At 44.3% G+C, this 24,874-nt stretch overlaps 1 protein-coding gene across 4 annotated transcripts in view; it reads left to right on the forward strand.

Moving 5' to 3' along the window:
- Positions 1 to 24,874, forward strand: part of LOC311110163 (C-type lectin domain family 4 member E-like) — a gene marked incomplete at its 3' end in the record, with an annotated part of 129,540 nt that overhangs the window by 103,398 nt on the left and 1,268 nt on the right. For 2 of the 4 annotated variants that reach the window (XR_014610685.1, XR_014610686.1), the window contains exon 3: positions 24,364 to 24,468. Coding sequence is in view for 1 of the 4 variants with exons in the window: in XM_084188718.1 (XP_084044844.1) it covers positions 10,996 to 11,098; positions 24,032 to 24,102; positions 24,462 to 24,585; positions 24,698 to 24,840 (441 nt within the window). Of the gene's footprint in view, positions 1 to 10,808; positions 11,099 to 24,016; positions 24,107 to 24,363; positions 24,586 to 24,697; positions 24,841 to 24,874 lie in introns of those variants that run through there. The other 2 variants (XM_084188718.1, XR_014610688.1) reach the window with 2 other exon arrangements.

Consider the following 24,874-nt stretch of genomic DNA (forward strand, 5'->3'; position numbering starts at 1 on the left):
AAGAGGAGCGCACAGGAGTTCGCCCTGGAGTTCCGGACTCTAGCGGCGGATGCGGGGTGGAATGAGAGGGCCCTCATCGACCATTACCGGTGTAGCCTACGAGAGGACGTTCGTCGTGAGCTGGCCTGCAGGGACACCAACCTATCCTTCGACCAGTTGGTGGACATCTCCATCCGTCTCGACACCCTGCTGGCTACCCGCGGACGTCCCGAGTGGGGGTCGTCCATTCCACCTTCCAGCACCTCCGAGCCGATTCCCATGGAGCTCGGGGGTGCTGGCGCTAGAGAGAGGAGGAGAGAGAACCCGAGGGGGGCCATCCCCTGCACCAACTGTGGCCGTGGAGGACACACCGCGGCCAGGTGCTGGGGAGGGTCTCCTGGGAGAGGGGACAACAGGTCACGCACTGGGGAGTCATTTCAGGTGAGTAGGCGCCCCACTTACCCAGAGCTCTCTGTTGGTCACATGAGTATCCCTGTGAGATTTCCACAGGTGGCACCTCATTCCCAGCATAAGGCGCTAGTAGATTCAGGCGCAGCTGGGAATTTTATCGATTGTGCATTTTGTCATAGGTTAGTAATTCCCCTTCGGCCGATAGAAGCCCCCTTTCCTGTCCACGCTCTAGACAGCCGGCCGTTGGGGTCGGGGCTGATCAGAGAAGTCACAGCACCACTTAAGATGACAACACAGGGGGGTCATGAGGAGATCATTCAGTTATATCTGATTGACTCTCCTGCGTACCCCGTGGTGCTGGGGCTTCCCTGGTTAAGCGCCCATGATCCTACCATTGCGTGGCAACAGAGGGCTCTTATGGAGTGGTCTGCCCAGTGTGTAGGGAAATGTCTAGGTGTTTCCTTAGGGGCGACCTCGGTAGAGAGTCCGAACCAAGTGCCCGCAATGCGCATTCCCCCTGAGTATGAGGACTTAGCACTTGTGTTCAGCAAAACGAGGGCAACACGTCTACCACCTCATAGACAGGGGGACTGTGCGATAAATCTCCAAACAGGAGCGGCACTTCCGCGGAGCCGTGTGTATCCCCTGTCTCAAGAGGAGACTGCGGCTATGGAGACTTACATAGCCGAGTCCTTGGCACAGGGATACATTCGGTCCTCCACTTCCCCGGTTTCCTCGAGTTTCTTCTTTGTGAAGAAGAAGGACGGGGGTTTGCGCCCGTGTATTGATTACCGTAGTCTCAATCAGATCACGGTTAAGTACAGTTACCCTCTTCCACTGATTGCGACTATGACGGAGTCATTACGCGGAGCGCAGTTCTTCACAAAGTTGGATCTCAGGAGCGCGTACAATCTGGTGCGCATTAGGGAGGGGGATGAATGGAAAACGGCATTTAGTACCACCTCGGGTCATTACGAGTATCTCGTCATGCCATACGGGTTAATGAACGCTCCTTCATTCTTCCAATCCTTTGTTGACGAGATTTTCCGGGACATGCATGGGCAGGGTGTGGTAGTGTACATCGACGACATCCTAGTGTACTCTTCTACACGAGCCGAGCATGAAGCCCTGGTGCGCCGAGTGTTGAGAAGACTGTTGGAGCATGACTTGTATGTCAAGGCAGAGAAATGCCTGTTCTTCCAGTAGTCCGTCTCCTTTTTGGGTTATCGGTTGTCCGCGTCTGGTGTGGAGATAGAGGTAGACCGTGTGTCGGCCGTGCGTAATTGGCAAACTCCAACCACTGTAAAAGAGGTGCAGCAGTTCTTGGGTTTTGATAATTACTACCGGAGGTTTATCCGGGGCTTTGGACAGGTTGCAGCTCCCATTACGTCCCTGCTAAAGGGGGGTCCGGTTCGTTTGCAGTGGTCAGCTGAGGCGGACAGGGCATTTGTCAAACTGAAGAACCTGTTCACCTCGGCCCCGGTGCTGGCGCATCCGGATCCCTCTTTACCATTCCAAGTAGAGGTAGACGTGTCCGAGACCGGTATTGGGGCAGTCCTGTCACAACGGTCCGGCACGCCACCTAAGCTCCGCCCCTGTGCGTTCTACTCCAAGAAGCTCAGCTCGGCGGAGCGCAATTATGACGTTGGGGACAGGGAGTTGTTAGCTGTAGTCCAGGCCCTAAAGGTGTGGAGGCATTGGCTTGAGGGGGCTCAACACCCTTTCCTCATTCTGACTGATCACCGTAACCTGGAGTACATCCGGGCAGCTAGGAGATTGAACCCTCGTCAGGCTAGGTGGAACATGTTCCTGACCCGGTTTGTTTTTAAGATCACATACATCCCAGGGTCCCAGAACGGTAAGGCAGACGCCCTGTCCCGGTGGTATGACACAGAGGAGAGGGCCATTGAGCCTACTTCCATACTGCCGGAGTCTTGTCTGGTGGCTCCAGTAGTATGGGAGGTCGATGCGGAGATCGAGCGGGCACTGCATACCGACCCTACTCCCCCCGAGTGTCCTGTGGGGCGGACGTACGTGCCGCTCGAGGTTCGTGATCGTCTTATTTATTGGGCTCATACATCACCCTCCTGTGGACATCCAGGTATTGGCCGGACAGTGCACTGCCTTAGCGTGAAATACTGGTGGCCAACATTAGTTAAGGATGTGAGGGTTTATGTCTCTTCCTGCTCGGTGTGTGCCCAGTGTAAGGCGCCTAGACATTTGCCCAGGGGTAAGTTACATCCCCTGCCCGTTCCACAACGACCATGGTCCCACCTCTCGGTGGATTTTGTAACCGACCTACCCCCTTCCCAGGGGAATACCACCATTTTGGTCGTTGTGGATCGGTTCTCCATGGCCTGTCGTCTCCTCCCAATGCCGGGTCTCCCTACTGCCCTACAGACCGCCGAGGCCCTATTTACCCACGTGTTCCGGCACTATGGGGTCCCCGAGGATATTGTGTCTGACCGAGGATCCCAGTTCACCTCCAGAGTCTGGGGGGCGTTCCTGGAACGCTTGGGGGTCTCGGTGAGCCTTACCTCGGGGTACCACCCAGAGAGCAATGGGCAGGTTGAACGAGTCAACCAGGATGTGGGTAGGTTTCTGAGGTCCTATTGCCGGGACCGGCCGGAGGAGTGGTCTAGGTATATCCCCTGGGCAGAGATGGCCCAGAACTCTCTCCGCCACTCCTCCACCAACTTAACACCTTTCCAGTGTGTTTTAGGGTATCAGCCGGTCCTGGCACCGTGGCACGAGAGCCAGATCGAGGCCCCTGCGGTGGACGAGTGGATTCGGCACTCGGAGGAGATGTGGGACGCTGCCCATGTCCATCTGCAGCGGGCCATCCGTCAACAAAAGGCGAGCGCCGATCGCCACCGCAGTGAGGGACCGGTGTACGCACCGGGAGATCGAGTCTGGCTCTCGACTCGAAACCTGCCCCTCCGCCTGCCCTGCCGGAAGCTGGGTCGGCGGTTTGTGGGGCCCTTTAAAGTCCTGAGAAGATTGAACGAGGTGTGTTACAGGTTACAACGGCCTATTGAGTACAAGAATATGTGTCTCTTCTCAGGCCGGTGGTAGCTGGCCCACTCCAAGAAGATGAGATAGGAGAGACCCCTCCGCCCCCTTTGGACATCGAGGGGGCCCCGGCGTACAGGGTCCGGACCATCTTGGACTCGAGGCGCCGGATGAGTGGTCTCCAGTATCTCGTTGAGTGGGAGGGGTACGGTCCGGAGGAACTGTGCTGGGTGCCTAGGAGGGACATCCTAGATCCATCCCTCCTGACTGAGTTCAACCGTGGGCATCCCACGCGCCCGGGTCCGCGTCCTCCTGGCCGTCCCCGAGGCCGGGGTCGGCGCACGGCTGGAGCCACGCGTCAAGGGGGGGGTACTGTCACGGTTTCGGCCGAGACTGCTCCTCCTCCTGGTTCGGGCAGGCTTCGGCGTTCGCCGTCCCCGGAGTACTAGCTGCCACCGTTGAATGTTTCGTGGTGTGATTGCTTTGGTCTGTCTTGTACACCTGTGTCTGTTTGTGTTCTGATTATGTGTCCTATAAGTTCCCTGTTTGGTATTGGTTAGATTGTGTGTTGTTGTCTGCCTGTATTTTCGGAGCTGCGTTTTGACGCTCTGTTTGTTTGTTTAGTGTTTACGCATGGTTTACATATTCACTCGCCTCTGTTTGTTTTCGAGGCCGTGTATTGTTATTTAGCACTTTTGACTAGTAAAGTCTGTTGGACGAAGCCTCTGTGTCCTGCGCCTGACTCCTCCACCACATCCACATCGGTTCTACTGACAAGGAGTCAGTTAGAAAGGTAATCATACAGTAGATATTACCATTAGGAGTCAGTTAGAAAGGTAATCATACAGTAGATATTACCATTAGGAGTCAGTTAGAAAGGTAATGATACAGTAGATATTACCATTAGGAGTCAGTTAGAAAGGTAATGATACAGTAGATATTACCATTAGGAGTCAGTTAGAAAGGTAATCATACAGTAGATATTACCATTAGGAGTCAGTTAGAAAGGTAATCATACAGTAGATATTACCATTAGGAGTCAGTTAGAAAGGTAATCATACAGTAGATATTACCATTAGGAGTCAGTTAGAAAGGTAATCATACAGTAGATATTACCATTAGGAGTCAGTTAGAAAGGTAATCATACAGTAGGTGTTACCATTAGGAGTCTGTTAGAAAGGTAATCATACAGTAGATATTACCATTAGGAGTCAGTTAGAAAGGTAATCATACAGTAGATATTACCATTAGGAGTCAGTTAGAAAGGTAATCATACAGTAGATATTACCATTAGGGGTCAGTTAGAAAGGTAATCATACAGTAGATATTACCATTAGGAGTCTGTTAGAAAGGTAATCATACAGTAGATATTACCATTAGGAGTCAGTTAGAAAGGTAATCATACAGTAGATATTACCATTAGGAGTCAGTTAGAAAGGTAATCATACAGTAGATATTACCATTAGGAGACAGTTAGAAAGGTAATCATACAGTAGATATTACCATTAGGAGTCAGTTAGAAAGGTAATCATACAGTAGATATTACCATTAGGAGTCAGTTAGAAAGGTAATCATACAGTAGATATTACCATTAGGAGTCAGTTAGAAAGGTAATCATACAGTAGATATTACCATTAGGAGTCAGTTAGAAGGGTAATCATACAGTAGATATTACCATTAGGAGACAGTTAGAAAGGTAATCATACAGTAGATATTACCATTAGGAGTCAGTTAGAAAGGTAATCATACAGTAGATATTACCATTAGGAGTCAGTTAGAAAGGTAATCATACAGTAGATATTACCATTAGGAGTCAGTTAGAAAGGTAATCATACAGTAGATATTACCATTAGGAGTCTGTTAGAAAGGTAATCATACAGTTAGTTAAGAATGGATGACTACGTCAATGAAGAGGTTGTTGAAGAAAATGAGAACAGAGCAAAGTGAATGAAGACTGAGACGCATCGCTCAGGTAAGAACTAAGAAAACTCTCTATCACACACATACATGTGCACACCAGGCCTTGAATTTCGTGATTTTAAGAGCAAGGCCATTTGGCCTTCAAGAAGTGCCCAATCTGCCAGGGCACCATCCATCTGCTAGGGCACCATGGCCATGAACCAAAATAGCCAGTTAAATTGATTTGAAAACGGAAAAACACTAGCCATTCTGTTAAGAAAAAACACAAGTCTTTGTAAATGTATATACATAATTAGCATGTTGAAACAATCGCACTTTTAGCCTACTGCTGTGTGTGTATTGCTGCACTTATAATGTGAAGAAATAGCCTAATCATTTATGAATATTTTAAGCTAAAATGTCAGATCTGTTGCATCAGCTTCAATACTTGTAAAAGTGTTTTTGATGTACGGTGGTTTTTGAATTTGGGATCTATTGTCCCACAACTGTCTCAAAATCTAGAATATTTATTTCTCGCACAGAACGACAAGCTGACCAACAGGATAGGTCAACTTTTGTACTATGGGGCATTGTAGAGTGAAATAGGCTAGTGCTTTTGCTGTTCCTTACTCATCTTAATAGCCTCCCTGACCAAGGTCCTTCTCCCCCGATTGATCAGTTTGGCCGGGCGGCCAGCTCTAGGAAGAGACTATGTGGTTCCAAACATCTTCCATTTAAGAATGATGGAGGCCACTGTGTTCTTGGGGACCTTTAATACTGCAGAAATGTTTTGGTACCCTTCCCCAGATCTGTGCCTCGACACAATCCTGTCTCGGAGCTTTAATAATTCCTTCAACCTCATGGCTTGGTTTTTGCTCTCATGTCCAATCAATTTACCACAAGTGGATCAACAATGGAAACAAGATGCACCTGAGCTCAATTTCGAGTCTAATAGCAAAGGTTCTGTGTACTTATGTGAATAAGGTACTGTATACGTTTTCTATATTTAAGAAATTTACAAACATTTCTAAAAACCTGTTTTCGCTTTGTCATTATGGGGTATTGTGTGTAGATTAATGAGGAAACATTTTTATTTAATCAATTTTAGAATGAGGCTGTAACGTAACAAAATGTGGAAAAAGGAAAGGGGTCTGAATACTTTCTGAATGCACTGTAATGCATTACTTTTGACCAGGGCCCATAGGACTGATATGTATTTCATTTTCACACTGTAGTTATGTACTCACAAAGCAAGGATCACAATTCAGACTTTACTTTACATGGCTTGTGGGACCAGTAGTTTGTCAATATTGTTGACACACAAAAAAATAATGACGACATTGTCAACGGAAAATGTAGTAACTATGGTAACTGGTGCCCTTGGCCTTGTGTAAGTCACTGAACACGGTGTACAATGTATACACCACTACCAGGTATGTGTCACAAATGGCACCCTATCCTCTTTAAAGTGCACTACATTTGACAAGGGCACATAGGGCTTTGGTAGAAAGTAGTGCACTATAGAAGGAATAGGGTGTCATTTGGGATGCATCGCATGCAGGAACTTCATATTTTTTCAGCCCGCTCTAACGAAGAGAGAAACCAGTTAGAGGCCTGTTACAACACCACTGGACTGGCACAAGACAGAGACCAGCCAGATACCAGTAGTGGTATCCCTGACCTGTGTACAGAGAGAGACCAGTTGCAGAAGGAGATAGACCAGCGTCGGAAGGACATGATCCAGCTAGAGAGGGGAAAAGGCCAGTTACATTTACATTTACATTTACATTTTAGTCATTTAGCAGACGCTCTTATCCAGAGCGACTTACAGGAGCAATTAGGGTTAAGTGCCTTGCTCAAGGGCACATTAACGTCATTTAGCAGACGCTCTTAGCCAGAGCGACTCACAAATTGGTGCGTTCACCCTATAGCCAGTGGGATAACCACTTTACAATTTGGGGGGGGGGGGGGGGGTTAGAAGGATTACTTTATCCTATCCCAGGTATTCCTTAAAGAGGGACAGAGACCAGTCAGAGAAAACAGAAGACAAAAACCAGTTACAGGAGCGTTACAAATAAAGACAGGGACATGTTGAGAGACAGGGTCAGTGTTCTGACCAATGAGAAGGTGGCGCTGGGGAAGTGGCTCTCTGAGCTTGGTAAGTAGTCAAGTCAGTCACTAAGACTAGACGTAACATAGTAAATGTAAATCTGTGACACTCAGATTACTATGATATGTTACGTTTGGTGGTGTTACATAATACAGAAGGTTATTTAAGCTAAAAATAAAAGGAGGGAGGATGGGTGGCCGTATGATGCGAATGTCTAGTAACCCAAAGGCTGTGTGTTCGAATCACATCATGGGCAAATTTAGTATTTTATCTTCTTAATTTTTTTATTTTTTTTATTTTTTTTTGGGGGGGGGGGTGGATCAGCTTAATATTGCAGATAGATTGTATCTTCTATCAATGTAATTGTCTGCATCACTTCCAATCCCCCATGTTTTTGATATATATATACTCCCCTTTATTACTTTTCAACCCCGCCATCCTTTCCCTACTTGGAGTAAATTAGTGAACAACAACGCCCAGGCCTCTACTTCCGATCTATACATAACTATCTACACCTTCTGGACACAGTTCATTTTATAATAATTATATTATATACATATATATATTTTATTTTTTTTACTCCTGAACTTCTTCTACTCTCAACCTCTCCGATCATTTTCATGATGTCCATCCGGTTTGCTTCTATATGCCATATCTTTCTAACTGTGCTCTTTCCCAAAAGCTCCCAACATACAACCTATATACTTATTATGGACACAGTATGCTTACGTTATTAGCTATCTTTGTTATTATTTGTTGCTATTTGTTATTTGTCCCATCCTTCAACTCTATTCAATACCTCCCATCTATCTCTTAACACCATCCATATAGGATTTCTATTTGCCATATATATTTCAACCGTACTGTGATGTTTTAGAAAAGTTCTGAACCTTTCTATTCTCATCGTTTCTACAGATTGTGAATCACATCATGGGCAACGCTAGTATTTTAACTTCTTAGCAGCTTTCCAAATACTTACTACTTTTTAGCTACTTTGTAACTATATACTTAGCATGTTATCTAACCATTTCCCTAACCTTTTACCCTAACCGTAACCCCAAACCCTAACCTTAATCCCTAACCCCTAGCCTAGATTATGTTAGCAACCTAGCCACCTAGCTAACGTTATCCACAACAAAGTGAAATTCATAACATATCATACGAAATGGATAATGGACATCCACAAATTAATACATACCATGTGGAACGTAACATATCATACTAAATGGAGGGAGCCAGATTTACATTTAACATGTTAAGTCTGTTCCTGAGTCCAGGGTGGACACTCTGTGCACTTGGACACTGTGTGCAGAGCACATCAATCATGGATTCACCAATAGTTAAATGACAATGTAAAAAAATATATTTTGTACAATACACACGTATTACATATTTCATATATTAGGTATATTTCTTTAATTGTCGGAAAATCTGGAAAACTTGTCCAGAAGGTTGGAGGCTGTTGGGATGCAGTTGTTACTTCCTGTCTACTGAGATGAAAACCTGGGAGGAGAGTAGACTGGATTGTCTGAAGAGAGGAGCAGACCTGGTGATCATAAACAGCAAGGAGGAACAGGTGTGAGTGTGAGTGAGTGAGTGAATGTGTGAGTGAATGTGTGAGAGAGTGAGTGAGTGAGTGAGTGAGTGAGTGAGTGAGTGAGTGAGTGAGTGAGTGAGTGAGTGAGTGAGTGAGTGAGTGAGTGAGTGAGTGAGTGAGTGAGTGAGTGAGTGAGTGAGTGAGTGAGTGAGTGAGTGAGTGAGTGAGTGAGTGAGTGAGTGAGTGAGTGAGTGAGAATCAAACATCCCTTGGTCAGTAATGTATCTTCCAGTATTTAACTTATGTAGCCTATTGCAGTTGACAATATCAGTATCTTTATCAACAACAGGAGTTGACCTCAATAAGAGAGCCTGGATTGGTCTGACTGACTCTGTTACTGAGGGGACCTGGAAAAGGGTGGACGGCACACCACTGACCACCCCAAGGTAAGAGATTACTGCTCTAATAACACTGACCACCCCAAGGTAAGAGACTACTGCTCTATAATGACACTGACCACCCCAAGGTAAGAGACTACTGCTCTATAATAACACTGACCACCCCAAGGTAAGAGACTACTGCTCTATAATAACACTGACCACCCCAAGGTAAGAGACTACTGCTCTAATAACACTGACCACCCCAAGGTAAGAGACTACTGCTCTAATAACACTGACCACCCCAAGGTAAGAGACTACTGCTCTATAATGACACTGACCACCCCAAGGTAAGAGACTACTGCTCTATAATAACACTGACCACCCCAAGGTAAGAGACTACTGCTCTATAATAACACTGACCAAAGTGTAAGGAGTAGGACTGATTCTCTGTGTTGTTCATACTCTAGGTTCTGAGAGAGAGGCAAGTCTAACTCTGTTGTTTCTACTGCAGGTATTGGAGGAGTGGAGAGTCTAATGGTGGTGGAGTGGAGAACTGTGTGGTGGTACCTTACAGTTCATCAGGCCAAGGAGAATGGTGGGACTATGGGTGATCCATTCCAGAGTACTCGATCTGTGAAAAAGGCTATTTGTAGTCACTGCTGTTTAAGGAACTCTGAAGACTGATTATATATTTTGGTAGAATGGCACTCTGAACTAGACGTAGGAGAGAAAGGCTGACACACACACACACACACGGAAGCATGCACTCACGCATGCACGCACACAAAACTAAGTAGGTATATATCACTCAATAGCTGTTGTCAATGTTAAGATGTACAGTTCATTATGTAACATTGCATGTAGGCTCTACGAAAATCTCTCTCTCTACCTCACTCTCTCCCTCTACCTCTTTTAATTAGCAACATGTCATGTGATTTGCCATGTGGGTTTCTGATAAGTTTATTCATTATTTTCAAAAATCACTTTTATAACAAGAAAAACAAAAGCAGAGATTAATAAATAAAGGAACAATGTCCTCTGAGGTCTGCCAGCTTCCTGATTGAATGTGATTGGATCTTTAAAAAAGTGTGACCTGCAGTTGGACACAGGCAGAGGGCAAAACAGAACTTAGAGGACACACACTGTTCGCAGGCAGACCCGCACGCACCCACCAACGCACGCACGTCTGTGAAGTTCCCCTTTAAAACCTCTGACAAAGATGCAGACAGATTTCTTAAACACACTTCTGAATATTTCCTCACACTGATGTCACACACAGACAGCATAGATGGAAAGAAAGGACCCTATTTGGACATCGATGGCCAGTCACGGAGTGCAAGACATAACGTGACTTCCTTATGAACAATGCCACAGACAGGCCTTGCGAAATATTACATCCTGCTTGAAAGTGATTGGATACTTAAAACATTCTACCAACTGCAGTGCACCACAGACAGACATCAGAGAGGAAGCAATAGAGACGCATATCAGAGCAGCTACTCAACTACTGGTCATTGAAGTTAGAATCATTCAGTAGATATTACCATTACGAGTCAATTAGAAAGGTAATCATAAGTAAGTTAACACTATAAGAGGTCAGACAGACTGAATTAGTTGATTAATTGATTGATTGGGGTAATCATTGATATTCGGTACAGTTCGTTAAGATGGCCAGCTACATCAACAAACAGGTGATTGAATTAAACAAAGTTACTGAAGAAAACCGGAACAGAGCAACAAGGAGCGTGAAGACTGAGACCCATCTCTCAGGTACAAAGAATGAGCTCTATCTTTCTCTCTCTCACACGCGGAGGCAGGCAGTTATGAACGCACTAACTGAACGCATGTCCACACACACACACACACACACACACACACACACACACACACACTCACTCACTCACTAACACCACGTAATAGAAAAAAACACATTTTTTTGGTTCTGTCTTCTGTGTGGTTCAGTTGGTACAGAGCGTGTGGTTCAAAACCAGCTGGGGTCACGTACACTAAAATGTATCAATTCAATGTATTTTTTTACTTCACTTATCGAAACTATTTGGAACTATTTAAAGACGATCAATTGAAAATAACCTTTTTAAACAACAACACAGGGGACACCCCGCCACTGTATTTGGTAAACAGCTGAGGGACGGGGCTGGAAAAATTTAACCACTCTCAAATTCATAGAGAGATATATGTATGCAAGGACTGACCATCCACGAGATCAAAATGATAGTTTTAACCATCTGAAGCTGTATGGTGTTTTTTTTACAATTTCATCGTGAAACAAGCATATATTTTGGGTCGTGATGGGGTTAGACGTTTCAACTAAGCTCATGAGGCATTTACAGTAAAAGTTACATTTTCAAGTATCAATGGGGAAATATCATTAATTTAGAAATCACAGATTGCACATTTTAAGTCATGCTGCAGCTATATTGTGTAATTTTGGCAATTTAATCATACAGTAGGTTCCTGTTTACCATATTTGAGATGACTGCAAGCTTGAGCAAACATTTGCTGCCAACCCTCAATCTCAATATAGTCCCAAATGCTTCCCTATTAGCACAGTTGCTTTGACCAGGGCCCATAGGGTCTGTTCAAACGTAGTGCACCATATATGGAATAGGGTGCCATTTGGGACTTCCCCTTTTTTAATGCACTATTTTTGACCAGGGCCCATGGAGCAGATACACAGTATAGATTGTATTATCACAATGTAGTTAAGTAATGACAAAGCAAGTATCACAATTCCAGAAATGTTTCAATATTTTTGACACACAAAAACACACCCGTTGTAATTATGTAGTACAAAGAAACGTGCACCCTGTTCACAACGGTCTATTCTTTTGTGGCGCGTGAGTTTAAAGTTTGAGGAAGTTTACCCTAGCATTTCAACTGATCTGCGTGCCAGTTCTGATTTTCATGTGTATTTTCGTGGAACAGTTTAATTTCAATAACGTTTTTGTTTCTCAAAATCAACCAGCCTCTGCCATATGGACACATTGATACACCTTGATTGGCTTAATAAATTAGCGCATGGAACTAAGCAACATAGCCTATAGGCCAATGTAGCAGTAGTATAACTTCCATTGTCAACTAAGTAAAAATGAATAAACCCCACAAATAAAAACAGAAAATATCCTGATGAAAATGCAGGTTCTTTCAATCTCATTCATCTCTTTACTCTGCCTGTCTGCGTCCCTTTCAGTCTTGACTTGCGCTATCACTAGTGAAGTGCAACGTTGTATCAAATCAATCAGTTAGTGAATGGCAACATTGTATCAAATCAATCAACTGGGTCCGGCCCAATGACTGTATATATGGAGGTCCGGCCGGAAGCTGACGCTAGCGAACTTGCAACATTTAATCAACTAGCCTATTCCGGGCCCTCAGAGGTTTTGTGCCAGTAAACTCGGGAGAGACGCAGCTGTTTTCACGCAAAGGGAGATGTGTTCAGGTATTTTATGACATTTCTACTGGATATATGCTATCTTCAGAACATGACATTTTGCTGTTTCACACCGTGGACTGGTGTTTATCGAAAAGGGAGAGTGTTGGAAAGATTTTTTAAATACTTTGAGGAACTAACATTCACAACTGAAATTCAATAATACTGACTTCTTTGACTTACTGTGTGCGGAGAGAAACAAAAATACTGAGAAGCTCAGCTTATTAGTGATGGTGAGTTAAAGCAATCAGAAATCAGACATCCCCAAATGGCACTTACCTACACTTGCACGCAGCAGGCCAGTTAGCCTACACCTATGCATGCTCTGGCACAAACTCTCCGTCAATGTTAAGAGGACAGAGAAACCAGAAACATGCTCATTGCTGACATGGAGCACTCTAATCAAAACACAATGAAAACATTTACAAAACTCGTAACTGATCGTATGAAATAAAACAAAACTAATCTTGGCACCACACTGCCAGGTCTCTGACCTCCTCGCTGTAGGCCGTCTCATCGTCATAGGTGATCAGGCCTACCACCGTTGTGTCGTCGGCAAATTTAATGATGGTGTTGGAGTTGGTCGCGGCCACCCAGTCATGGGTGAACAAAGAGTACAGAAAGGGACTAAGCATGCACCCCTGAGGGACCCCATGTTGAGGGTCAGTGTGGCGGATATGTTGTTGCCTACCCTCACCACCTGGGGGCAGCCCGTCAGGAAGTCTAGGATCCAGTTGCAGAGGGAGTTGTTTAATCCCAGGGTCCTTAGTTTAGTGTTGAGCTTGGAGGGCACTATGGTGTTGAACTCTGAGCTGAAGTCAATGATGAGCATAGAGATTGTATCATCTGTGGATCTGTGGGGAGGTATGCGAATTGGAGTGGGTCCAAGGTGTTTAGGATGATGGTGTTGAACTGAGCCATGACCAGCCTTTCACAGCATTTCATGGCTACAGGTGTGAGTGCTACAGGGCGATAGTCATTTAGACAGTTTAATTAGGCATTCTTGGGCGCAGGGACTATGGTGGTCTGCTTGAAACATGTAGGTATTACAGACTGGGTCAGGGAGAGGTTGAAAATGTCATTGAAACACTTTCCAGTTGCTCAGCGCATGCTCTGACTATGCGTCCTGGTAATTTGTCTGTGAATGCTAAGCTGTTTAAAGGTCTTAGTCATGGAGAGCGTGATCACACAGTAGTCCGGAACAGCTGGTGCTCTCCTGCATGGTTTAGTGTTGCTAGCCTCAAAGCAAGCATAGAAGGTATACTACATTACCAAAAGTATGTGGACACCTGCTTGTCGAACATCTCATTCTAAAATCATGGGCATTAATATGGAGTTTGTCCCACCTTTGCGGCTATAACAGCCTCCACTCTTCTGGGAAGGCTTTCCACTAGATGTTGGAACATTGCTGCGGGGACTTGCTTCCATTCAGCCACAAGAGCATTAGTGAGGTGAGGCACTGATGTTAGGCGATTAGGCCTGGCTTGCAGTCGGCATTCCAATTCATCCCAAAGGTGTTCATTTGGGTTGAGTTCAGGACTCTGTGCAGGTCAGTCAAGTTCTTCCACACCGATCTCGACAAACCATTTCTGTATGGACCTCGCTTTGTGCACAGGGTCATTGTCATGCTAAAACAGCAAAGGGCCTTCCCCAAACTTTTGCCCCAAAGTTGGAAGCACAGAATCGTCTAGAATGTCATAGTATGCTGTGGCGTTAAGATTTCCCTTCACTGGAACTAATGGGCCTAGCCCGAACCATAAAAAAACGTCCCAGACCATTATTCTTCCTCCACCCAACTTTACAGTTGGCACTTTGCATTCGGGCAGGTAGCGTTCTCTTGTTATCCGCCAAACCCAGATTTGTCCGTCGGACTGCCAGATGGTGAAGCGTGATTCACCACTCCAGAGAACACGTTTCCACTGCTCCATAGTCCAATGACGGCGAGCTTTACACCACTTTAGCCGACGCTTGGCATTGCACATGGTGATCTTAGGCTTCTGTGCGGCTGCTATTGTACTGAAGTTGCTTCCAGAGGCAGTTTGGAACTCGGGAGTGAGTGATACAACTGAGGATAGACGATTTTTACGTGCTTCAGCACTCGGCGGTCCCGTTCTGTGAACTTGTGTGGCCTACCACTTCACAGCTGAGACGCTGTTGCTCCTATACATTTCCACTTTACAATAATAGCACTCACAGTTGACCGGGGCAGCTCTAGCAGGGCAGAAATTTGACTGACTTGTTGGAAAGGTGGCATCCTATGATGGTGCCACATTGAAAGTCACTGAGCTCTTCGGTAAGGCCTTTCTACTGCCAGTGTTTTTTCTATGGAGATTGCATGGCTGTGTGCTCAATTTTATACACCTGTCAGCAACGGGTTTGTCTGAAATAGCCAAATCTACTGATTTGAAGGGGAATTCACATACTTTTGTATATATAGTGTAACTAGCTTGTCTGGTAGGCTCGCGTCACTGGACAAATCACTGCTGGGTTTCCCTTTGTAATAGTTTGCAAGTCCTGCCACATCCAACGAGCGTCAGAACCTGTGTAGTAGGATTCGATTTTGGTCCTGTATTGAAGCTTTGCCTGTTTGATGGTTCATCGTAGGAGGTAGTGGGATTTCTTATAAGGGTCTGGATTAGTGTCCCGCTCCTTGAAAGTGGCAGCTCTAGCCTTTAGCCCAATGCCGATATTGCCTGTAATCCATAGCTTCTGGTTGGGATATGTACGTCTGGTCACTGTGGGGAAGATGTCGTCGATGCACTTACTAATGAAGCTGGTCACTGATGTGGTAAATTCTTCAATGCCATAGGATGAATCCCAGAACATATTCCAGTCTGTCGTAGAGAAACAGTCCTGTAGCTTAACATTCGCTTCATTGCACCACTTCTGTATTGAGCGCGTGATTGGTACTTCCTGTTTTAGTTATTGCTTGTAGGCAAGAATCAGGAGGATAGAGTTATGGTCAGATTTGCCAAATGGAGGGCAAGGGAGAGCTTTGTATGTGTCTCGGTGTGTGGAGTAAAGGTGATTTAGAGTTTTTTCAGTTCCAGTTGCACAGGTGACGTGCTAGTAGAAATTAGGTAAAACAGACTAAAGTTTTCCTGCATTAAAGTCAACGGCCACTAGGAGTGCCACCTCTGGGTGAGCATTTTCTTGTTTGCTAATGGCCATATACAGCTCCTTGAGTGAGGTCTTAGTGCCAGCATCGGTTTGTGGTGGTAAATACACAGCTACAAAAAATATAGATGAAAACTCTCTTGGTAAATATTATGGTCTACAGATTATCATGAGGTATTCTAACTCAGGTGAGCAGAATCTTGAGACTTCCTTGATAACACCAGATGTTGTTAACAAAGAGACACACTCCACTGAACTTCCCTGCCAACACCGTTCTGTCCTGCCGGTGTACAGAAAAAACAGCTAGATTCATATTTACAATGTCCTTGTTCAGCCACGACTCGGGGCATACTTTTATTTCACTGTACAGCCTTACCTATGGATTGTGGATCAATGAAAGGGGGTATCAGTCTACTCAGTTACACACACAGAACACAACTGTGAAGAGTTTACACAAATATTAGGATTGTGGGTTAGTTAGATCACAAACATGTCTAAACTACAGTTGTTGAGTGAAAATGTGATCGAGATGTACAGTGGGGAAAGAAAGTATATAGTCAGCCACCAATTGTGCAAGTTCTCCCACTTAAAAGATGAGAGAGGCCTGTAATTTTCATCATAGGTACACGTCAACTCTGACAGACAAATTGAGAATGGTGGAAAATAAGTATTTGGTCACCTACAAACAAGCAAGATTTCTGGCTCTCACAGACCTGTAACTTCTTCTTTAAGAGGCTCCTCTGTCCTCCACTCGTTACCTGTATTAATGGCACCTGTTTGAACTTGTTATCAGTATAAAAGACACCTGTCCACAACCTCAAATAGTAACACTCCAAACTCCACTATGGCCAAGACCAAAGAGCTGTCAAAGGACACCAGAAACAAAATTGTAGACCTGCACCAGGCTGGGAAGACTGAATCTGCAATAGGTAAGCAGCTTGGTTTGAAGAAATCAACTGTGGGAGCAATTATTAGGAAATGGAAGACATACAAGACCACTGATAATCTCCCTCGATCTGGGGCTCCACGCAAGATCTCACCCCGTGGGGTCAAAATGATCACAAGAACGGTGAGCAAAAATCCCAGAACCACACGGGGGGACCTAGTGAATGACCTGCAGAGAGCTTGGACCAAAGTAAAAAAGCCTACCATCAGTAACACACTACGCCAACAGGGACTCAAATCCTGCAGTGCCAGACGTGTCCCCCTGCTTAAGCCAGTACATGTCCAGGCCCGTCTGAAGTTTGCTAGAGTGCATTTGGATGATCCAGAAGAGGATTGGGAGAATGTCATATGGTCAGATGAAACCAAAATATAACTTTTTGGAAAAATCTCAATTTGTCGTGTTTGGAGGACAAAGAATGCTGAGTTGAATCCAAAGAACACCATACCTACTGTGAAGCATGGGGGTGGAAACATCATGCTTTGGGGGTGTTTTTCTGCAAAGGGACCAGGACGACTGATCCGTGTAAAGGAAATAATTAATGGGGCCATGTATCGTGAGATTTTGAGTGAAAACCTCCTTCCATCAGCAAGGGCATTGAAGATGAAACGTGGCTGGGTCTTTCAGCAAGACAATGATCCCAAACACACCACCCGGGCAACGAAGGAGTGGCTTCGTAAGAAGCATTTCAAGGTCCTGGAGTGGGCTAGCCAGTCTCCAGATCTCAACCCCATAGATAATCTTTGGAGGGAGTTGAAAGTCCATGTTGCCCAGCGACAGCCCTAAAACATCACTGCTCTAGAGGAGATCTGCATGGAGGAATGGGCCAAAATACCAGCAACAGTGTGTGAAAACCTTGTGAAGACTTACAGAAAATGTTTGACCTGTGTCATTGCCAACAAAGGGTATATAACAAAGTATTGAGAAACTTTTGTTATTGACCAAATACTTATATTCCACCATAATTTGCAAATAAATTCATTAAAAATCCTACAATGTGATTTTCTGGAGAAAAAAATTCTCATTTTGTCTGTCATAGTTGACGTGTACCTATGATGAAAATTACAGGCCTCTCTCATCTTTTTAAGTGGGAGAACTTGCACAATTGGTGGCTCACTAAATACTTTTTTTCCCCACTGTAGTTGTCCCTGATTGCACTGACTTTGCTAACAGCTGCTTGTTTGAAGAAGTGTACTTACTGTGATCAAGATGTAGTTGTCCCACTGGCTATCCTAAGTTGAACGCACCAATTTGTAAGTCGCTCTGGATAAGAGCGTCTGCTAAATGACTTCAATGTAAAATGTAAATGTAAAACAGGAAGAAGACATAGGACAAAGAGATCTGTCAGAAGATGGGAACAACAAGCAGGATCATGTGGATCAACACTGTTAGGAAATCAAAGCATCTCTGAATCATTCAGGCTGTGGGTTTCAGATAAATAGAACCATGATTTCCTTTTTTTAAATGTTCAGTGGAGGAGGAAATGGACTTGTGGAAGTGAATCAATACTGTGGAAGAGCCACAACTGTTTCCTCATAGTGACGCAAGAAAACATACCGATTTGCTCTCCTCACCAAGTTCAATTGCGCAGAGGGGGTCTTCATAAGGTGATGCTGTAAAGGTTGTGATGTTGCAGTTTCTGTGTATGTATGTGTAACTTTATTTCCACATGAGAGCAAGATGCCCCTTGACACTGATCCTAGCTTGAAAATTACAAAGGTTAAGACAACAGCGTCACAATAATGCAGGGTTGCTAAACCCAGAAGCACAACATTGCAAGACTTCCTGAACACTTGCAAAACAGACCAAACACACCAGGCCGGCGTTTGGGGAAGTCAATGAGAGATGTGAAAAATTCTTCCTTAATTGTTAATTTTCTCAAAATCTAAAGGCACAACCTAGATTCAAGCCAATGTCTTAATTAGTTCTACATGTTATTACTCCATCCTCATGAATGTGACAAAAGCAACTTTATATGTCCTGTACATGGGCACGTCGGCGCAAGATGACTATTAGACCCAATGACGTGTTTCTGCGCATGAGCTTCTCTAGCCAACGTCGCCATGACATCGCCTACAAATGTGATCAGGGATTGCTATTCGAGTCGCAGTTTTAGCATATCTTCATACTGCACTGTCTTTGCTACCGCTCTGAATCAACCATGGGACCAGCTCAAGCATTGTAGCAATGCTGCCTAGGCAGAAGGCAAGCGATCCAAGCAAATTTGACAAAAACAATGGATATATTTTTGTTGTGCAAAATTTGGTAGAATCTTAATTCAAATGATTCACAGCTGTAATTGCAGCAAAAAGGTGCTTCCACCAAGTATTAACTCAGGGGGGTGGAGACGTATCCAATTATGATATTTCAGTTTTCTTTGTTCTATAACTGTCTTTCACTTTGAAAATGTGGAGTAGGTTGTGTAGATCTGTAGAAAATATATCGAATTAAACCCTTTTAAGATGTAATTTTAAGGCAGCAAAATGTGATAAAAGATCAAGGGGGTGTAGACTTTCTATAAGCACTGTCCTGTAGCATAGTAGGTCTATAATATGTTACACCAGAAACACCTCCTCAGTCATTTCTTATCTGAAGAACTCAACAGCACTGTAGGCAGGATATATGCTTTGATTGAAACAAAATAGGCCTACAAGAAAGGCTAATAGTTATGTTAACACCATCTGGGTTGATTACCTCACAAAACAGTAATTCAAGAAGATCTAAATGCATATTCCCATGAAAATGATTGAAATGATTGGAATGCAGTTTGGACATTTCATCAGTAAAACGTGAGGAATTATCATTCAAGATTGACAGTGATGTTTGCCTATTTTGAAATTAGATATGCCTAAATTGATGTTTTGAGGTTATTAAAACAAAAGTTTTTCTAGAGACAAACGATGACATCATTCTTTTTTTTATGCGCTCCCTCACCTAAACAAATATCACTACACCACTAGTTACAGTGGCTCCTAAAGACATGATTGACATCAGGAAAGGAGGGTAGGCTATCAGCTAATCATTGATTTTGATGATTGATGTTAATCTGCATTATTTTATTTACTGATTGTGATTAGTCTTCAATGCTCTTAAATAATAACTTCATAATATAACCTAATGTTCATAATCTTCTAACTCATGATATATGGCTGGCTAGTGGCTTCAAATCAAATCAAATCAAATGTTATTGTCCACATGTGCCGAATACAACAGGTGCAGACATTACAATGAAATGTTTACTTACAGCCCCTAACCAACAGTGCATTTATTTTAATAAAAAAGTAAAATAAAACAACATCAAAAAAGTGTTGAGAAAAAAAGAGCAGAAGTAAAATAAAATAACAGTAGGGAGGCTATATATACAGGGGGGTACCGGTGCAGAGTCAATGTGCGGGGGCACCGGCTAGTTGAGGTAATTGAAGTAATATGTACATGTGGGTAGAGTTAAAGTGACTATGCATAAATAATTACCAGAGTAGCAGCAGCGTAAAAAGGTGGAGTGGGGGTGGGAGGGCAGTGCAAATAGTCCGGGTAGCCATGATTAGCTGTTCAGGAGTCTTATGGCTTGGGGGTAGAAGCTGTTGAGAAGTCTTTTGGACCTAGACTTGGCACTCCTGTACCGCTTGCCGTGCGGTAGCAGAGAGAACAGTCTATGACTAGGGTGGCTGGAGTCTTTGACAATTTTGAGGGCCTTCCTCTGACATCGCCTGGTATAGAGGTCCTGGATGGCAGGAAGCTTGGCCTCAGTGATGTACTGGGACGTACGCACTACCCTCTGTAGTGCCTTGCGGTCGGAGGCCAAGCATTTGCCATACCAGGTGGTTATGCAACCAGTCAGGCTGCTCTCGATGGTGCAGCTGTAGAATTTTTTGAGGATCTGAGGACCCATGCCAAAACTTTTCAGTCTCCTGAGGGGGAATAGGCTTTGTCGTGCCCTCTTCACGACTGTTTTGGTGTGTTTGGACCATGATAGTTCGTTGGTGATGTGGACACCAAGGAACTTGAAGCTCTCAACCTGTTCCACTACAGCCCCGTCGATGAGAATGGGGGCGTGCTCAGTCCTCTTTGTTTTCCTGTAGTCCACAATCATCTCCTTTTTCTTGGTCATGTTGAGGGAGAGAGGTTGTTATCCTGGCACCACACGGCCAGGTCTCTGACCTCCTCTCTATAGGCTGTCTCATCGTTGTCGGTGATCAGGCCTACCACTGTTGTGTCGTCTGCAAACTTAATGACGGTGTTGGAGTCGTGCCTGGCCATGCAGTCATGGGTGAACAGGGAGTACACGAGGGGACCCCTGAAGGGCCCCCGTGTTGAGGATCAGTGTGGCAGATGTGTTGTTACCTACCCTTACCACCTGGGGGCGGCCCGTCAGGAAGTCCAGGATCCATTTGCAGAGGGAGGTGTTTAGTCCCAGGATCCTTAGCTTAGTGATGAGCTTTGAGGGCACTATGGTGTTGAATGCTGAGCTGTAGTCAATGAATAGCATTCTCACGTAGGTGTTCCTCTTGTCCAGGTGGGAAAGGGCAGTGTGGAGTGCAATAGAGATTGCATCATCTGTGGATCTGTTGGGGCGGTATGCAAATTGGAGTGGGTCTAGGGTTTCTGGGATAATGGTGTTGATGTGAGCCATGACCAGCCTTTCAAAGCACTTCATGGCTACAGACGTCAGTGCTACGGGTCGGTAGTCATTTAGGCAGGTTATCTTAGTGTCCTTGGGCACGGGGACTATGGTGGTCTGCTTGAAACATGTTGGTATTACAGACTCAGTCAGGGACATGTTGAAAATGTCAGTGAAGACACTTGCCAGTTGGTCAGCATATGCTCAGAGTACACGTCCTGGTAAGCCATCTGGCCCTGCGGCCTTGTGAATGTTGACCTGCTTAAAAGTCTTACTCACATCGGCTACGGAGAGCGTGATCACATAGTCCTCGGGAACAGCTGGTGCTCTCATGCATGCTTTAGTGTTGCTTGCCTCGAAGCGAGCATAGAAGTGGTTTAGCTCGTCTGGAAGTCTTGTGTCACTGGGCAGCTCATGGCTGTGCTTCCCTTTGTAGTCTGTAATAGTTTTCAAGCCCTGCCACATCCGACGAGCGTCAGAGCCGGTGTAGTATGATTCAATCTTAGCGCTGTATTGACTCTTTGCCTGTTTGATGGTTCGTTGGAGGGCATAGCGGGATTTCTTATAAGCGTCCGGGTTAGAGTCCCACTCCTTGAAAGCGGCAGCTCTACCCTTTAGCTCAGTGCGGATGTTTCCTGTAATCCATGGCTTCTGGTTGGGGTATGTACGTACGGTCACTGTGGGGACGACATCATCGATGCACTTATTGATGAAGCCAGTGACTGATGTGGTGTACTCGTCAATGCTATCTGAAGAATCCCGGAACATGTTCCAGTCTGTGCTAGCAAAACAGTCCTGTAGCTTAGAATCTGCGTCATCTGACCACTTTTTTATTAACCGAGTCAATGGTGCTTCCTGCTTAAAAATATAGATGAAAACTCTCTTGGTAAATAGTGTGGTCTACAGCTTATCATAAGATACTCTACCTCAGGCGAGCAAAACCTCGAGACTTCCTTAGTATTTGATTTTGTGCACCAGCTGTTGTTTACAAATATACACAGACCGCCACCCCTTGTCTTACCGGAGTCAGCCATTCTATCCTGCCGATGTAGCGTATAGCCCGCTAGCTGTATGTTGTCCATTTCGTCGTTCCTTCACGACTCCATGAAACATAAGATGTTACAGTTTTTAATGTCCTGTTGGTAGGATAACCGTAATCTTAAATCATCCAATTTGTTCTCTAATGATTGAAGATTGGCTAATAGGATTGATGGCAGAGGCAGTTTACTCGCTCGCCGTCGGATCCTTACAAGGCAGCCCGACCTACGTCCACGATATTTCCGTCTCTTCCTCATGCGAATGATGGGGATTTGGGCCTTGTCGGGTATCTGTGGGATATCTTTCGCGGCCGCCTTGTTGAAGAAAAAATCTTCGTCCAATACGAGGTGAGTAATCGCTGTCCTGATATCCAGAAGCTCTTTTTGATTATAAGAGACGATGGCAGAAACATTATGTACAAAATAAATTACAAATAACGCGGAAAAACAAATAGTCAATACCTTTTACTTTTAAAGTTAATTTCCTGACATTTTACACATTTTGCCATAAGGAGTAGAGAAAATGTTGCCGTTTTAAAGCAAGCTTTCTGCTATTCTAATCATTTTGCCATGGACTGGAGAGACATTTTTGCATTTTTAAAGCACATTTCCTGCAATTCTACAAATTTTGTCAAGACTTATGACATGTTAATGATATATGAGTGAGAGTGACAAAATAAGTAAATGGGGAACCCCTGGAGGCCAGGGCCCCTGGGAACACATCCTATGTGCCCAGACCGGTATTCGGCCATGAGTACAAAGAGTTTAGATAGCTGGCTAGACTAACTGACATTCTAAAAATTGTTAGCTGACAAGGCTAGTAGAGTGACTGACGTAACAAGAGAAAAACTGCTGATGCAAAACCTAATTTCCAAATTGCATATTGTGTATTCACATTGTGTATTCTCTACAAAGTTGAGACCCCGACTGAGTGGTTGCTTTCTCAGATCTGTATTCAAACAGTTTTAAAGAGTTGTAATTTTTTTGGATCTGTATTCAAAAAGTTATAGTGACCTCCAAAGAAACTATTTCTTCCCCCGGAAAAATTGTTACTTGCCACAAAGTATAATTAAAACTATAGAAATCTCAAGTCACATACACACACACACACACACACACACACACACACACACACACACACACACACACACACAAAGACAAAGACTTACACATGACACAAAAACACAGAAAAATGCTAATTGATAGCAAGTCCCAGTGGAAGTTTTTTATAATGATTTTACCTTGAATGTAAATATGCAAATAGCTGTATGTTTTCAGTGTATTTAGATGTATTAATGTAATTATGTGCTTCTAACATGTCATACTGATATGGTAACCTCCTCTAAAACAACATTGAGAAACAGTCCTCTTGTAGCTGGTCATGGACCAACACCACCCTCGTCTACGTGTGTTTGTTTGTGTGCATGGGAACGTTGTGTATGTGGGTGTGTGTGTGTGTGTGGGTATGTGTGCATGGGAACGTTGTGTATGTGTGTTCTCACATCAGAGTGTATCTCCTCAGGACCTGAGGATTCAGGGAGAAGGGGTGCTGTGAGCTTTGGGATGCTGTGTGTTCTACAAGTCACGCTCAACATCTCCCTGAGACTTGTCTGTGAGTGTATTGTTATCTAATCATTACACTATATCAGTTTTTCACAAGGTCCCAAATTCAGATGAATGTTGTTATCTGTGTAACTAAATTCCTCCTCTTTTAGACATGTTCAAGGAACTAACAAAACACATCCAAAATATTCTGTCCACTTTTAGCAGACTGTATAGACCTTCAGTTTTTAACAACTGCCAATTACAGTAGAAGTAAGAAATGGTGTTTTCACCAGTAGCTACAGTATATGTATCAATCCTTTCTAGATAACAGAGGCATGGGAGATAAAACCAATGTGACTGCAGAGAGAGACCAGCTACAGACCAGTTACAACAACCTGACTAAAGAGAGAGACCAGCTACAGACCAGTTACAACACCCTGACTGAAGAGAGAGACCAGCTACAGACCAGTTACAACACCCTGACTACAGAGAGAGGCCAGCTACAGAAGGAGAGAGATGATCTCAAGAGAAAGTTCTCTAATCTGAGTGAGTTCACCTAATAAATGATCATAACATCACATGCCTAATATGCAGTCAACTTGTGTTTGTATTCTTCAATAATAGGTGCAGTATAATAATTCATGTTTTTGTCTTGTAGAACAAACCTGTCCTAAAGGCTGGCAGAAGTTTGAATCCAGTTGGTACTTCCTGTCTACTGAGACTAAAACCTGGATGGAGAGCAGAGAGGACTGTCTGGAGAGAGGAGCTGACCTAGTCATCGTAAACATTTATAAGGAACAGGTGAGAGAACAGAGAGAGAGAGAGATATGGGGGG

This window comes from Coregonus lavaretus (genome assembly GCF_964263955.1).
Source record: "Coregonus lavaretus genome assembly, contig: SUPER_35_unloc_2, whole genome shotgun sequence".
Classification (NCBI taxonomy): Eukaryota; Metazoa; Chordata; class Actinopteri; order Salmoniformes; family Salmonidae; genus Coregonus; species Coregonus lavaretus.